General features: G+C 45.6%; 1 protein-coding gene and 1 long non-coding RNA gene across 5 annotated transcripts in view; one reads left to right on the plus strand and one right to left on the minus strand.

Annotated features, from left to right (window-relative positions):
- LOC133209249 (vascular endothelial growth factor receptor kdr-like) overlaps nucleotides 1–16,363 on the plus strand; it is a 124,860-nt gene that overhangs the window by 89,047 nt on the left and 19,450 nt on the right. Inside the window, exons 13-24 of one of the 2 annotated variants that reach the window (XM_061347745.1) lie at nucleotides 14–307; nucleotides 2,264–2,410; nucleotides 3,975–4,100; nucleotides 4,211–4,317; nucleotides 5,483–5,618; nucleotides 6,947–7,051; nucleotides 9,361–9,477; nucleotides 11,679–11,767; nucleotides 12,365–12,530; nucleotides 13,070–13,167; nucleotides 14,037–14,159; nucleotides 14,268–14,379. In XM_061347745.1, coding sequence (XP_061203729.1) covers nucleotides 14–307; nucleotides 2,264–2,410; nucleotides 3,975–4,100; nucleotides 4,211–4,317; nucleotides 5,483–5,618; nucleotides 6,947–7,051; nucleotides 9,361–9,477; nucleotides 11,679–11,767; nucleotides 12,365–12,530; nucleotides 13,070–13,167; nucleotides 14,037–14,159; nucleotides 14,268–14,379 — 1,620 coding nt within the window. The remainder of the gene's footprint in view (nucleotides 1–13; nucleotides 308–2,263; nucleotides 2,411–3,974; nucleotides 4,101–4,210; nucleotides 4,318–5,482; nucleotides 5,619–6,946; nucleotides 7,052–9,360; nucleotides 9,478–11,678; nucleotides 11,768–12,364; nucleotides 12,531–13,069; nucleotides 13,168–14,036; nucleotides 14,160–14,267; nucleotides 14,380–16,363) is intronic. The other variant, XM_061347746.1, reaches the window with a different exon arrangement.
- LOC133209257 (uncharacterized) overlaps nucleotides 1–16,363 on the minus strand; it is a 200,530-nt gene that overhangs the window by 88,260 nt on the left and 95,907 nt on the right. The gene's annotated exons all lie outside the window — the stretch shown is intronic.

A 16,363-nucleotide genomic window follows, 5' to 3' on the forward strand; every position in this document is an offset into this window, starting at 1 on the left:
TTTTCCCTTCCAGATGTGCCATTCGGGTTACAAACAGCCCCACAAGTGACAACCATCGTGGGGAACAACGTCCAGCTTACCTGCCGGGCCTCCAAGTACATTTACAGCCACCTGGGCTGGTATTCCCCCTCCTCGGAAGCAGCTCCCCCTGACTCACTCATCTGGAACACCAACAACTATTCCATCTCTTTGACACTGGTCATCACTAACGTCACCAAGGAACAGAGTGGCCTCTACAGATGCAGAGCCCAGAACCAGCACAACAGCACCGACACGCTGGAACAGCACACTCAGCTCCTCGTCAGAGGTACGTCCTGCCAGGGGAAGGTGGCAATGGGATGTGGTGGGGTTCTGCTGCATCTGCTGCTCCCTTGGATGCCTTTCAAACATCACTGCATGTGGATTCACACGTATTACTCATCCAGCCACTGCTGGGTTTGTACAAAATATTTCCCTTACACACAGAGGTGAATTCAGCTGCATTTTATCTTCCTAACACCCTGCTGGGTGCAGATACAGTGTTGATTCAAGAGGAAAGCATCCCCCACCACATTACTAACAGCACAGCTCTATCACTTGGGACTGTCACCCCAGATCTGTATGACTTTGGTGGAAGAGTCCACCCACTTGCAGCTGCCAGACACCAAAATAGATTTGAACCCAGCAGATTTAATCACAAATGTCACTGGCCAAGTATATAATAAGTGACAGGTACCATTTAGTCTGGGTAAGTGGGAAGCACTTCACTGTCATACAATATTTTCTTACTTATATCCACGCCCCCAACTCTTTTATTTTCATGAAACCAGTAACACGACAGGTCCTGAAGCCTATTTCTTTAGCTATGTAACTATAAAGGGCAGGACACAGTAGAACTCACTGAGAATCAGTGAAGTTTCTTCTGCTTCGTAGTGAAGAGAGTGAGTGAGTGGCTCTAAGCCTCCTAAGCCTCCTCACAAGAACAAGTGCTGCTGGAATGGGTGAATTTATTGGGTATCTTCCATCAGTGAAGAAAATCCCAAAGCACAGAACAGCAGTGGAACTGCAACGAGCAGCAGCAAGCCAGGGAGCAGGAGACAGAGTCCATCAGAAGCTGCATTTTCAGACAGTGATCTTCAAATTTGCTTCTCCACTTACATCAATGGCTAACGAAGCACTGAAAGGACAGCTCTGCTGCCACAAGCACTTGTCACTTGGGTGTAAACCAGGCTGTGCTGAGCTGACTTTGTCCCTGTTGAAGCACAGGAGCACATTTCCCATCCGGTCTCCTGCCCTGTGTATCCCACACCACCCTGGCACAGGGGGAGATGCTCACCTACAGCACAGCTCTGATACCCAAGCGGTTAGGAAATGGGATGAGTACCTGCCTCTTCCTGAGGTATGGAGGAAGGGAAGAATCTCCCCTGGTGTTACAGAGGGCTGGGGCTTGGCTTGGTCCATGCTCTGACAGGAGGCACTGCGCTCCCTCTGCTCTCTGCATTCAGGCAATTCACTTTTCTCTCCCCTGGCAGATATTTTTACTCATTTAGTCAAATTTCCACCTACACAGACACCTCCACATGATGGCTATGGGAAAAACACAGCTCAGCTGGGAATACATCCATGGGAGAACTGGAACCTTCATCACATTCCTCTGAGGATTACTGGGGTCTGTTATTTGTCTGGCACATCAGAGGCGCAATTCTGCTGGAAAATGTGTGGAAATGCCCCTCCACCCCAGCCCTCCTTACCCCATGCAAAGAAGGTCTTTTAAATGTACTAACACCACCAGCTACTGTCCTTATTGCAGGTTTTATGTGGTTTTATGCTGTGCTTGTGATTTTATTCACTGCTTTCCTGTACCTTTTGTAAATGAAGAGAATGTGGAGGTTAATGTGCTTTGTAGTAAGCAGGTAACTGCACTCATGATGGAGGACACAGAATCCTTAGAACTGTTTCCTCTTTGCCTCCTCCTCTTTTTTTTTGTATTCACTCTGCATTTGCTCTACCCACTCACTGTCCTCTGTTCTCCTCAGAGGATGAGAAACTCAAGGAAGTTTGAGCTGAATCTGAATCTAAGCTTAGTCAGTTTGGAAACAGACCAAGTACACTCACCCACTCCTCCCATAATCTTCTGGGGGCTTTTTGCCACCACTCATCAACCAAATCTTTGCCACTTCCAGCCCAGAGAGGCCATGTGCGAGGCTAAAGGAGAGGAGATGGCAGAGCTGAGGGAGGTGTCTTCTCAAACCTCACTGTGACCTGTTTTCCCTTGTCACTGTAGCAAAGGCAGCACCGTACGTGATACAGAACCTCACAGACCTGGAGGTTAACATCAGCGGCAAGATCATTCTGGAGTGCAAAGTCGGTGGGACACCAGAACCTCAGATCACGTGGAGGAAGAATGGCTACCCCATTTCAGCAGCATCAGGTGAGGGCTTGCTCCCCAGGCACACTGCTATTGTACATAACATAGGATAATGACTTGTACACGTAGGACCTACAATGCTGTGGCTACTCTGAGAATGGCTGTGTCAGGATCATGTACCCAGCCTCAGGAAACACACACACAAATCCAAACCTATCAGACCACTGCAGCAGTCTCCAACTTGGACTTTGAGGTCAAAGCTGCCAGTGGTTGCAACCCACTGTGTGCTTATGCAGGTTGCCTTCTGCAGCATTCGTGTCTGCAGTCAGCTAGGTAGTGTGCATGCATTAGCATGGCATTAGTACATCAAGGAGTACAGTGTGCTGCTCTTCAGCCTCCTCTGTGACAACCACTTGTGTACAAAACCAAGATGCAGAGTGTACCTGCTTGCCATGTGGGTCCTATAACACAGGCCTCGACTGCCAGATTAGAATATATGGGTGCATGTTGTGGGCAGCACCTGCTGCCCAGCGCATCCCATGGCATGCTACACACCCTGTCCTTGTCTCCTATGGCACAGTGATGGGAAGGGGCTCCCAGCTCAGCTGGTAGAGAGCAGGACAGGGAGAATGGACTCCCTTACCTGCGCCTCAGCTCTCTGTCCTGAGATCTCCTATAAATCATGGAGAATCCCATGTCAGCAGCTGCTCCTGTGACTTTAATTTTGCATCTTGGACTAGGTAGGAAGTCTCGGATCATCCATAATTCACATCAGGCTGTTCTGAGAGAAACTCTTTATAGCTACTGAAATTCTATAAATAATTCTGGAGGGACAAGCATGTAACTCATCCAACCAATGGAAACATAAATAAAATATTGGGAAAAAACACCTCAGGGTAAGTATTTCAGCACAGAGCATGGCGAGTGCCGTGCAGTACTCTTGTTAACATCAGGATTCATGGGCAGAACACCCAGAAACTCAAAATGTCCTTCTCTCTTGGATTCAAAGCCTGACCTGCTTCCCTATTTCTGCCCCAAATATCTCTGTTTCAAGACAATCTCTCGGTTTTGTACCATAAATGAGGAAAAATTAAATGTGCAGAATGAATGAGGAAAATTAAATCCAGTCAAACTCCACCTCTAGCCCCTGCTCCCTGTGAATACAGGACTTCACACAGTGATTTTTCCCGGGATGTGCATAACCTGATTTCTGTGTTCCACATGTTAGTATTCCCATAACTTCCCACAGCCCTCCAAGACACTGGCTTTCTCCAATAATTTCACCAAGTTCCCTTTTTTCCCATTGCATTTGTTGCTACCAGAAACCCTATCTTCCCATCAGTTCCCTAGAAGCTTTCTCAGGCTCTTTGCTCATAACAAACTTACAGCCACATTTGCTGTTGGTTAAATAATCCCTGAGGGATTTACACAGGTATTGAGGAGAAAAAAGTGTCAGGGAAAGGCAGCTGCCTGACGACAGTGAGGAGCACAGCATTCAAATATCTCCTGACAACAGCACATACCAGGCCTGCTTGGATGGGAGCTGACTTTCAGTTCCCTGTCTCCTAAAAGCATTCGTAGGCACTTAAGTTACTGTGGTAATAGTGACTGCAATCCCTTCCCACAGGAATTTCCATGGAAAATAATACCCTGGTCATTGAGCGAGTGAAAAAGGATGATGAAGGGCTCTATGAATGCAAAGCATCCAATGACATGGGCCAGGACAGCACGTCAGCCTTCATTAAGATACAAGGTGAGGTCTAAGTTAAGGTGAAACACATGGATTGTGTGGGAATGAGGAGAACTATGCTCCAGTCATGGACTTTGGCTGCATTTAGATTTGGTTGTACATTTAACCTACAGGTTCTGAGGAGAAATCCAACATTGAAGTTATCATTTTGGTCTGCACTGGTCTGGCTGCTACTCTCTTCTGGCTTCTTCTGACTCTCTTCATTCGGAAGCTGAGAAAAGTAAGAGAGGTTCCATACTGCAGAAAGGGGCTGGGACTGGGCTTCAGATGAAGCATCGGGGTTTGGGGATGAGTGCCTGGGACAGATGGTGGAAAAAGTGTGCAAAATGTTCCTGTAAAGTTTCAGTCCAAGATTCCTGCTGATAGTCCTTTGAGTTCTCAAGAGATCACTCACACTTGTGAGATTCTTACCACTTCCATGGTACCATTAAACCAGGCTCCTCTCACCTTATGAGCCAAACTGGCTTGCAAGATTAGGAAACTAAAACCAAATCTGAAATCCCCTAAAATGAGGGTTTGATTTCAGCACTTGTCTAGGAAACATGGGTATTAAAGGGGGTCCTGTTGGAAGAAAGATCCTAGGATGTTTGCTCTAGAAATGAGCTCAAACCACGCTTATTTTGTCTCCAAGTCGCTATTCTTTCACCCCCCTTTTATGACTCAAAAAACAAAAGTTCCAAGGAATTTAGGTCAGGTTTTCCTAAAACAAAACAGCAAACATAAAAGCAACTACAGCCTCTGCTCTGTAACTCACCAAAACACAGTCCCAGTGCTGATCTCCAGTACTTGAGAAAAACTTTCCCTTCTATTGCAAATACAGTGATTACATTCAGGTTTTCCCCCTTGACCTCAGTTTAACAGTTGTGACAACAGTGTATTTCCTATTACACTTTGCCCTGTACAAGGCTGCTCACAGGACCCACCAAGTCACAACTTCTCACTAGAAGCTTTCACCAGCTTTTGATCCATTTTAAATGGTAAGAAGCAATAGCCATGAAGTGGATAACAATGGAGAATCAAGACTGATTCTCACCAACACAGTGAAAATGCCCGAACGCTCCCTAGTGCACCTGGAAGTGCAGTTCCCAAAGGAAAACACTGATTTCCTTTAACAGATACAGGTAGAAGACAGTGACAGATTTTGTGTCCTCAGGGTGTTTACCACCATCAATCAGTGACTCTTCCCAACACTCACGAGTGGCAGACATACATAAACATTTCTTTCTCAGGCATAAAAATAAGAGAGGCAGGAAGCTGAAGTGATGCATTCATGGTCTGCATACATTTCAGAGCTAAGCCTGGAATTCACGATGCTCCCAGCCAGCAACTCTCTCCCATTAGAACTGCAGGGTAAATACTGTAATTTCTCCCCTCCCTGTTTTTAGCCTGATGCCACAGATATTAAAACAGGATACCTGTCAATTATAATGGATCCAGAGGAAATGCCTCTTGACGAACAGTGTGAGCGTCTTCCCTATGACAGCAGTAAATGGGAGTTCCCAAGAGACAGACTGCGGCTGGGTGAGTGCCTGGGGGATTATTACTGTGAAGAGTGATGGTTTCTAAGGCTCCCCTATTTCAACGGATCTGTTGGATAACCCAGGAAGTAGCCTATCAGTTAGTGCCCATGTACTACTGTCCTGGGGGGGATTGGCAGTGAGTCACAGGGCTCATGATCATCCTTAATGGGGGAGGAAACAAGGGATTTAGTAAGAAAGCAAAGATGCTGTCACTTTCAAAATAGCTATCACCTCCTTTTCTTCCTTGGAGAAGTGAAGCCAAACCCTTGGCAGGGAAGGAAGGTACCTCCAGGTACTGTTCCTGCCAAAAGTATGGCTTCACATCCATAGAGGAAAAGAGAAAGAGCAGTCAACCTGAAAGGTGACAGCCTTCCAGTGAATTTTGTTTTGAAGGAATCTATCAATTCACCAAACAATCAATTCCTTACCCATCATTTGCACTTGGCTTTGAGTTGTAAAAGACCTATCAGGAAGAAATGAACCAAGTTTCATTCAACAGCTCAGCTCACAGGATGATGGAGCAAGCAGATGTAAAAAGCAGGTTGTGTTTGTATAGAGAAACAGCAACATCTGTGTGCAATGATGAGTGTAGGGAATCTATCTGTACTTGTGTGTGCTCTTGGTGCTTTAGCTGGAAAACATGGAACGAGGAGGAAGTCAGACAAAAATAACAAAAACTGAGATAATGGTGGGACATAGGGTCAAACTAGAACCAAAAAACAGACCATGATGCCCCGTGTGCTCTGCTGCATTTTGGGGCAGAGCCCTCAGAGCACACTGGGTAACGCAGGCATGAAGCTCTAAATGAAAGGGAAAATATAGAAAGATTATCATCTTCAATTCCATTTGGCATAGCTTTTATGTCAAATAAATGTCAATAAGTGAAGGGCTAAAGGGTTCTGACTGCCTGAATGGCTTAGCTGGCTACCTCTCCAGACTGTGATTTATGAGAGATGAGGGTTCCACAATTCTATGTTTAACCCAAACTCTGACTTTCCTGGCCTTCAGGATGACTACACGTAATGTTTTTACCCTTAAGCCACATGTATGTATTCAGCCTTGCCTTCAGCTGAATGCAGATTGATTTATTCTACCCTGTTCTATCACATCCTGTATTGCATTAAAGCCATATGGATATAAATCACACTGGTTATATCCATATGCTGCAAATATGTGATACAGGCTTCTGTTGACTATCGGTCTATGTCTACGTTGTGCCTGGGCACTGGAGCCTTGTGTGTCTTGCAGAGCTGAGAATGCATGATTCCCTCTTACCTGATGCAGACTGTCAAGTCCCCCTTAGCTCACTCTTGACTCTTGCTTCTCTAGGTAAAACACTGGGTCATGGTGCTTTTGGGAAGGTGGTGGAAGCGTCTGCTTTTGGCATTGATAAATCTTCAACCTGCAAAACAGTTGCCGTAAAAATGCTTAAAGGTACATATATCCCTCTGAGATTCACCCGAGATTCCCCAGGGAACCTGTGGGCAATGAGGTTTCCAGTTCTCAGCTCCAAACCAGTCCCAAGTTCATTGTGTCCAGGAGGGAGTGGGTTTGTCATGGGGGAGCGATTAGTCATTATACAGTGGATGTTAGGGTGTAGGAAACAACGAGCGGGCTCCATGCTGTGCTGCTCATTAAGTCTTGTATTCCTAGAGGAGGAAAACAGCAGCTTCCAGGTCTGTGGGGTGAGGAGGGAAACAGATTACAGAATGTAATTACATTAGATAGTCTGCAATTGGATCCAAGCCTTCGATCACAGCCCTTCCAGATGTAGAATAGTTCAAGGGGTTGGAAAAAGCAATGCCAAGGGAGTGAATTAGAGACACTTGCTTGCAATTATTGAAATTAAGGAAAGCTTTTACCATTCCATGGTGGGGAAGGAGGGAACCTGGAGACTTCTCTTTCCTGTAATATCTACATACAAAGCCTCTGCAGACAGCTAATGAATAAATGCATCAGCCCTACACTGCCTCACGGGTTGGAGGTTTTTAACTGTTCACTTGGATGTTTTCAGAGGTACAATGCATGCTCACATGGAGCTTTTCACAGGCACATTGCTCTGCATTGCTGCTGCATGACAGTATTAACCCTGCAATGCCATGAGTCAGGAACCTCTCTCATGGAATCTGGCTTCTGTTGCTGGCTGCCTACTGGTGCTCTGCTACCTCCCATCTCTCTCAAAGCTCAAACCCATCCATTCACCACCTGCCTGGACCTCCTCCAAATGTGGTCCTTCTCCTCTGCATTAGTCACTGGATCTTCAGATTATCTTCTCTCCTCCTGTGGTTTCTTCTGTTCCATGCCCATCTCCAGATCCCTGAAATATCCTAGAAGCTCCTGATCCAGACACTCCCTTCTCCATTCAAAACTTGCTGCCATGGATAGCTCAGGGGTTTCATTCACTTCCACACTGTGCTTCCCAACTGATCCTTGTGTCAGCTCTACCATCCTGCCCATATCCAACAAACTATTTGACAGTTCCCTCTTCATTTTACACCTTCCTCCTTGAGCTGAGGCAGCAGCCTCCTGCTCTAATCCATGCCTCCCAACTAACATGCCCATAATTCATCATATTCCTGGATGAAGATTCTCTAGTGTGAGTCAATGCATTCAGGAAAGAAAAAAGAAGCTCTGGAGACGTCTGCACTTCTGTAATTCCAGCACTATCTGTCACTTCCATGAAGCAGGCTGGTATAGTTCTGGGGTGAAGGCTAAAAGTTAATGCGCAAGATTATCTGAAACACTTCCAGAGGCCGTCCTGTCTGGATTTTGCCAGGCATGTTCCAGCTCATGCCAGGGTAAATCAGGAGTAAAACCACCCATGTACACACCCAGCTGCAAACACTGTGGGCTTGGAGTAGCTCCTTCTTTCTGACACAGTTTGGTGAAAGATGTGTTTATGGAGAAGTCTACAAACCCAGAAAGAGGTTATATTTGTCACACATGATGCAAAGGCAAAACCAGAGGAAACAGGACACAGCTCTTTTGTTAAAATACATCAGAAAGCTTTGGAATAAGGCAGAGGAAACAAGGCAGCATCTGAACAACGTCCTGGTCTGAGGGTGTCTTCCTTAGCTTTGGCAGCCAAAGAGAATGAAACTACAGTATCACTGTCTGACCAAGGTCACGTTCAGGGTGCACACACAAATATGGGCCCTTCTGCTTTGCTGGGAAATGTACTTCTTGGGTGGATGAGATCTCCCATGGTGAGGCTCAGCAATGCTGTACATTCTGCAGTACATTTTGGGACCCAACTTACAGATGTGTTGGATTCCTTCATCCCCTGCAGCGGAGAGTTGCTCACTACTGTGGAAAAACATATTCTGAGGTATTGTAGAGAAGTAATAGTAGACTGCACATCACCCTTAGAGATGGAGGAACCCGTTCTGTGTGCTGTTGTTGCTTGGAAAGGTTGGTGATTCCTTTGCTGAGCTTGCAGAATTCAGTCCTTGCAAAGGCTCTCTGGTATCTCATTTGGGGGGAGGGTTCTCCTACAGGACAGTCACTCTCTGTAACCCATGCCACAGAAAGGAAGAGTCACCCAAAAGATAAAGTGTAACTCCACTTCATAAAGGTCAACAGACAATGAAAGGGATGAATTATGATCTGTTTGAGAGTCTGAAAAGCAAAGATACTGCAAGGAACCAGGGTAGGTTTTGTTTCCAAGTGTAAACAGGATCTGGCTGTGTCCTGTTCAAAATATCCTGTTGTGTAAAGATGATTTTTTTCCTGTTTATCTTAAGCAGAATGTGCAACTACTAACGAATGCAAGGCTTTGATGTCTGAACTGAAGATCCTCATCCACATAGGCCATCACCTGAATGTAGTTAACCTGCTGGGAGCTTGCACCAAGGCTGGAGGTGAGAAGCCCTCAGTAAATAAGCAGCAAAAAAGAAACACTTTGCAGCTACAGTGGTGTTTGGACGTATCTGTGGTGGAGTCCAACTCTCATGCACATCCAGTTAATGCAAGCATGAACATTTCTACCCCTATGCTGCTAGGAGACCTTCTGCTACTGCAGAATATGGCACTATCTCATCAATGGGTTTGGAACATCTTCTCCCAGACAGTGGTGTCACTCCTCTGTTTTCCTTTTCTCTGTCCTTTGTAAACTTGCTTACAAAATGGATTATGGGCTGAAGGGAGGCAGCATGCTTAATGGCAGTTTGGTCCCCAGTTCCCCCACATCAGGCACTAAGGATCGTTTCAAAGGTTCTTCTCCCTCTTCTCTCCAGCCTTATCAGGAAGATGCACCAGGCTGAGCACACACTTACTTGAGGCCTCCTCCTTCCCCAAGCACTTCACTCTTGCTGTGCAGACGCAGGCATTTCTTGTGCAGTAGGGCAGGAAACCTGAAGCAGACCAAAGTTGACTGCAGGAACAGCACAGGCTGCCAAGGGGCTGAGCTGACACCACTGGCTCTACATCATACAAAGAATCCGCTGCAAAGTGCAGACTTAAACAAAGGATTCCATAAATCTTGGACCTTTGTCAGTAAAACATCCCTTCCCAGACTGCCATACAAAGCATCCTTGTCTCTTGTTATACCGTGCTTTAACTTCAGGGTAAGAGCTCTCAAAGATGCCTGTTTACTGCTTACAGTGAATCTTCTAACAATTCCCAAAGGACAAATTTAGGAGAGCTGAGGAAAACCAAACCAAACCAAAAAAAAACCAACAGAGTAAAAGAAATGAAGGGGAAAGAGTGAGAGAGCTGGTGCGCACATCTGCTGTCATCTGAGACTCCAAAGCTATCATTTTCCCAAAAAACTTCCCAAACTTCACCAGTCACAGTGGAAAAAAGAAAACCTCAGTGAGGTGGATGTGGTGGGATGCCAGGAAAGAGATCTTCCCTCCAGCAGGATACTCCCAGCTCCTCAGAAGCAGTCAGCAACCAGCAACCACAGATGCTGCTGTAACCTGGGAGCCATGGAGGGGGAACTCACAGGAGCTGCTGTAGCACTGCAGAGCCCATGGGGAGATGGCCAGCTTTAGGAGGAGGGTTTGAAGATGAGGATGCACAAGCAAGTAGCCTTTGCTTGGGACTGTGAGTAAAGGGGAAGCAGCATTACAAATGCTGGTGATTCTTCTCTCCTGTCAAGTCAATGAAGTAGCTTAATACAAAGAGGTGCCTAAAAAGTGGCAGCACTACTAAGAGGTCAACAGTTCTTAACCAAAGTTAAGTACCCAATGTATTATCAGCAAGCAACTGGTTATGATTGCTGCAATTCACCGTCTCCCTTTCACTGGGACAATCTGCTTCCAAGCAGTACTCATCATCCAGCCTCAGAAAGGCTGCAGCAACCACAATCTCTAAGTTCACTCTTCCCTCCTTGACCCCTCTGCTCCTCCCCAAAGCCCTGCTCTCAGCCTTTTCACTCAGTATGTACTCCTCAGCCCAGACAAGGGGCAGGCTGCAGCACAAGCTGTTCGGACAGAGCCAGGCAGAACCAACAGCCAAGTGCAGCTCTCAGCACTTTTCTCCTTTCAAGTTCACACTCCTCAGTTTGAAGCACAGACCTTCCAGACAGGGCAAGTTTCCTGGACATGGAAGTCTGATTGCTTAGGACTGATAGTAATACATGTTTATATGCATTCTAGTCCCATTGTTTCACTTTATCTTACATGTGATGGTTAGTTATAAAGCATGGTTAGTTATAAAGTGATTATGCTAAAGTTATAGAACGCAGCTTCTCCCTTTCCTAGTAGAACACACCAAAACATAAAAGCATCTTAAACATATGCATAGTTGGATAAAAGCAGCAATTGCACTGAATTCTACAGCAGTTTGCACAGAAATGAGAAAGGAAGATATTGATAGGACTTCTCAGGCTTTTCCACTGTTACCACCTAATGGGGAAAACTGAGTTCTGTATTCCCTCCTCTCTGTACCCACTACTGACTGTGTGCTTCTGCAGTGTCACTTCTCTGTTACCAAATTCACTCCTCTGTATAATAGGAGTGACAGCGTTTACTTACTTTGAAGAGGATTTGTGAGGCTAAGATAGTATTAAGTACTTTGCAGTGCTTCAAAACTCATTTGACTTTCACTGTCTTTTTAGGTCCTTTGATGGTCATAGTAGAATACTGCAAATATGGAAATCTGTCCAACTATCTCAGAGGGAAACGAGGGGATTTCATTGCATACAAGGTAAAAACCTGGCAGGATTCTCATGGCCACAAGGCAGAGGGTTGACAGCCACTGACCGCAACTTGGATTCTTTTCCACATTGGCACTGAGACAGTTTGGCATTTAGATAGGCACTTGATTGCCTCACCGCATTTCAAATTGCATGAGCAAGAAAAGGAGCCCTTTTTCCCTATAGGATCTCCTTCACATCCTCTTCTTTCCTAGCACCTCCTAAGGAATTAGCTGCAAATACCCAAGCACTCTGGTGAGATACTACCCAGCACAAAGGGAGCAACAATGTCGTAGTGAAAAAACTGCTATTAACTGAACTAGGAAAAGATGAACCCTCCCCCAAAATTACAGTATCTCTCTACTGATCTATCAGTCTCCCCCCAGCCAGCTTCCTGCTAATTTTATGGTGGAATATTGCTAGCAGTAACATAGGGGGGTTCTGTATCGATAAATGGGAAACCAGGCTTCATTAGCTGTGCTATTCAGGAAACATCACATTCAAAACCTGTTTTGAGCTCATCTTCAGAGGACACTGTCTCCCTGTGCCGTTGAATCCCCAGGCAGTGCTTCATCCAAAGCTAAAAATCAGGTTTATACCATTTCCAGTCACAGGAAAACTCTGACCAAGCAGAGAAAAGTCTGGATGAGTCCAACAGTGATTTGACTGAACTGATCAAGAGGCGCCTCGAGAGCGTAGCCAGCACGGGAAGCTCTGCCAGCTCTGGGTTTATTGAAGATAAGAGTTACAGCGATTCAGAAGATGATGAAGAAGGTAAAAGAAACCTCCTTCATGCCAGGTCTTTTATTGTAAAGATGTCTGTTGCTTGGCTCGTACCACCCACAGCCCCACACTTTACAAGCCTGTGCACAGCCTGGCTTGTCCCTGAAATCACAAATCCTTTCTCTTGCCTGCGCCCCGCTCCAGCTTTCACACAAAAGGAGATTTGCAATGATGTGTGCATATAAAAGCTGCTCCTGCTGTGTAAGAGGAGTAATAGCAGTATTTTACCAGATCTGTGGGGCCAGTCTGCCCCCAGTCCCATCACTCGCTCACTATAAATAGTTTCCCTCACTTTTATCCCCAGACGTTGTCTTCCCTGTAGCTAAATGACATGATTAATGTTGGGAGGAACTTTTTTCATCATCTGACCTCCTGCCTCTAGGTCAGGGGTTTCTAAACCAGAGCTGTAGAGAACTCACGCAACAACACCCAGCCACAGGGTTGGGCTCGCCAGCATGCAAGTGGCACCCATGCCTAAGAAGGGTGAAGCTCTTTCTCCAGTGTTTTGCTCTGTCTGTGATCTCTTGTAGATGCTGAGGATCTGTACAAGAGGCCCTTGACTTTGGAGGATCTGATCTGCTACAGCTTTCAAGTGGCCAAAGGCATGGAGTTTCTCGCCTCCCGAAAAGTGAGCTCAGTAGAACGTCAGGGCTGACCTTCTTTCACAGAGCCATGAGTATCTGATAAGAGAAAATCCAAATATACCCTTGTGCCTGAGTGATCTGCCTTTTGCTCTTGTATTAAAGTGTTGGAGATCACATTCCTCTGGTGGTTAAGCAATAAGTAGCACTGAAGGAGTCATGAAGGAATATCCATCATGTTCTTGGCTGCAAGGACTGGCATCTGTAACATGAGAGTTTAGATAGAAGGAGTGTGTACAGATCCTAAGACAATTCGTGGAACTGTCTCATAAATAAATGCAGAAAAGGCTTCTCATAAAGATCCTTCTGGTATGGCCAACAAAGGAACTACTGAAAAATGAAGAGGGAGTAGCCAGCTACTTATTTAGCTTGTCAGCAGTGCTGGAGCCTTTTGGACACAAAAAGAAGTATGTTTGTAGCCTGTCGGGTGCCTGCTTTTCAAGTAGATTGAATGCAATACACAGGCCAAAGTATGCACAACACTGAGCATCTGCACCTATTGCCCAGCTCCCAGGGCAGCAGAGGCAGAGACATACACACACTCAAGGCACTGCATTTGCAAATGGACCTGCAGCTGCTGTTCGACCTGTTTGGCCCTCCCTTTAGCTCACCATATTGTGAAGGTAATTTCACATAGAAAACGATCTGTGACACATGGTTTGTCCCCTCAGTCATTGTCTCTTCTGCATATGACAGTACATTTCAGCACAGTCCCACAGACAGTTTCCTTCTCTAACCTGTTCACACCAGTTCATTTATCTTTCCGTTTCCCAAGGAGGTCTCATGCTTCCTGCTCTAGCAGGGGCTCCTTGTCCAGGCAAAGTCTCTGATCTCACTTGTCCTCATTCCTTTGCAGTGCATCCATCGGGATTTGGCAGCAAGGAACATCCTTCTTTCAGAGAACAACGTGGTTAAGATCTGTGACTTCGGGCTAGCCAGGGATATTTACAAAGACCCCGACTATGTGCGGAAAGGAGATGTAAGTGGAAGAAACCTGGAATGTTCACCTTGGGGGTTTATTCCTCATGGGCTTGGGCAGATCAGTCACAACAGGTCTGGCAACTCGTTGTGTCTTTTGCATTCCCAGGCCAGGCTCCCCCTCAAATGGATGGCTCCAGAAGCTATTTTTGACAAAATCTACACGACACAGAGCGACGTGTGGTCTTTTGGAGTACTGCTCTGGGAAATATTTTCTCTAGGTAAGAGTGGTTTAAAACCCATTTTCCCCCTTAACTTATGGTTCTATTGCTAAGAGAGGCTTTTAACAAAAGGTGATAATGTGGTGTTGTGTTTCTACTTCACTTGGTGCAAGTGCACAGTGCAGATCAGGTGTAAAATACAGACATGGGACTGAGGTCAGCAAGAACCCCTCCTGACAACACTAGTAAATACTGGGGAGGGGGAGCAAAATGCAATCCAGAGCCCGGACCCAACATCTGTAATAACTGAAAGCATCAGAGCCCAGAGCTAACCAACAATCTGCTGCTTGGGACTGATATACTTCTGTGACAGCAATGAAGAAGTTCCCCTGTCAAACTGTATTTTTAAGCAGCCCCAACTGCTTCAGGAATCCACCCAGCTCCACGGCTCCAGAGGATTATGCCACTGGTGACACAGTGGCAGCCCCTGGAACACAAGGGAGTCTGCCCACATGACATTCCATCCCAGCTTGATTATCTTCCCCACAAAATCTAAGTAAGATTGCCGAAGTAAGAACAATGTATTGGCAGCAGCAGCCAACAGGTTGATAGGAGAACCAGTGCTAGACTCTGTGTAAGTCATTCTGGCAGAGAGGGGGTAGAAGGTGATCTTCTAGCTGTATCATTTACAAGCCAGAAGGAGTACTAATGGTGTTGTGTATGCACTAGACATTTCACCTCACGGTGCTGTTGGAAATCTCAGCCTCACTGACATCTGGTTACTGTCCAGCAGATAAAGCCCTGAACCCGAGACATGCAGTCTTGCAGACAGTCGGACTTTGCTGCTCTCACATTCACTTTGCAGAGTGGCAAGTGCTGTTTTCCTGAGGGAATTTAGGAATGTCAGCTCTGGCTTTCTAATCAGTACTCAGAAAAAAGAAAACAAGCACCATTGTCAACTTAAGCTGATGAATTTTAAAGTGAACTCTCTAATCTTCTGCTATCTCTGATTCATGGATCAGTTGAAACTGAGCTCTAGATGCCAAGTCCAGATGTGGATGCAAAGTCTGGAGCTGCTTCTAGCCTAAACTTTATTTGGGGCTGGCTGCAAAGATCCCACCAGATTTCAGTCCAAGTCTCTGATTTGGACCTTTCTCTAGTTCGTATCAGCATGCAAAAGAAGAGAGTTCACACTCAAATGGTTGACACAAGTGGCAGTTATCACCTTCTCCAGCGTTCAGCCCTGTTTATTTAGAGTCCTGTTCTTTGGCTGCACCACCTACATGGCTCTGTAACAGCATCACCCGCTGAGTGTCTTGGAACACCACAGAAGGATGAGGCTCCAGAAGCATGGGCAATGCCTCAGTTCCAATAGATTACTCCAGCAGATATATTAGCATTAGCATGCAGAGACACACTCAGAGGGGACAGCCTCTCCATTGAGCATCTCCAAGAAACCAAATGAACTGAATACTGATGATGGCAAGGACCACTGCAGAGGGCAAACTGGTTGTATTACTCTCAAAGGTCCTGATAAGGCTTAACAGATGCAAACTTAGGGTCATTTGGCCTTTATTACTTAAGACTAAAAGTTAAAGTTAAAATTAAATTGTAATTGAATTTAATGCAATTTAATTTAAAAATTAAAATACAGTCACTTAAATTAATCAGTATTTTTAACTGTTTTAAATGAAATTTGTCTGGTTTAATTTGAGATAGTCTCTTTGCCTAATGGAGGTGCTTACTTGGAGCAACAGACTGTCCTCTTCTGAATGCAGAGGAATCTACGTTTCTCCACAGAGCCAGCCCCTGCCCTCACTATGACACAGATCCCAAACTACTTTCCTCAACCCATGGCACAGATTCAAAGCAGTCCTCTTGGCTAAGAGGGTTTTCATACAGCTCACCCAGGCATGCCTGTGGCTTGGCACTACTCACATCTGCAGCTCTCCTGATAAATATTTAATTAAGGATTTGTGTCACTGATTGAATTCTCTTATATAAAAGTTTTACAGATCATTGGGAGCCAAGGGATGGAAGTTAT

Source organism: Neopsephotus bourkii, unplaced genomic scaffold, assembly GCF_033783945.1.
Source record: "Neopsephotus bourkii isolate Nb327-2 ecotype Australia unplaced genomic scaffold, CSIRO-AGI_Nbou_v1 NB_324, whole genome shotgun sequence".
NCBI lineage: Eukaryota > Metazoa > Chordata > Aves > Psittaciformes > Psittacidae > Neopsephotus > Neopsephotus bourkii.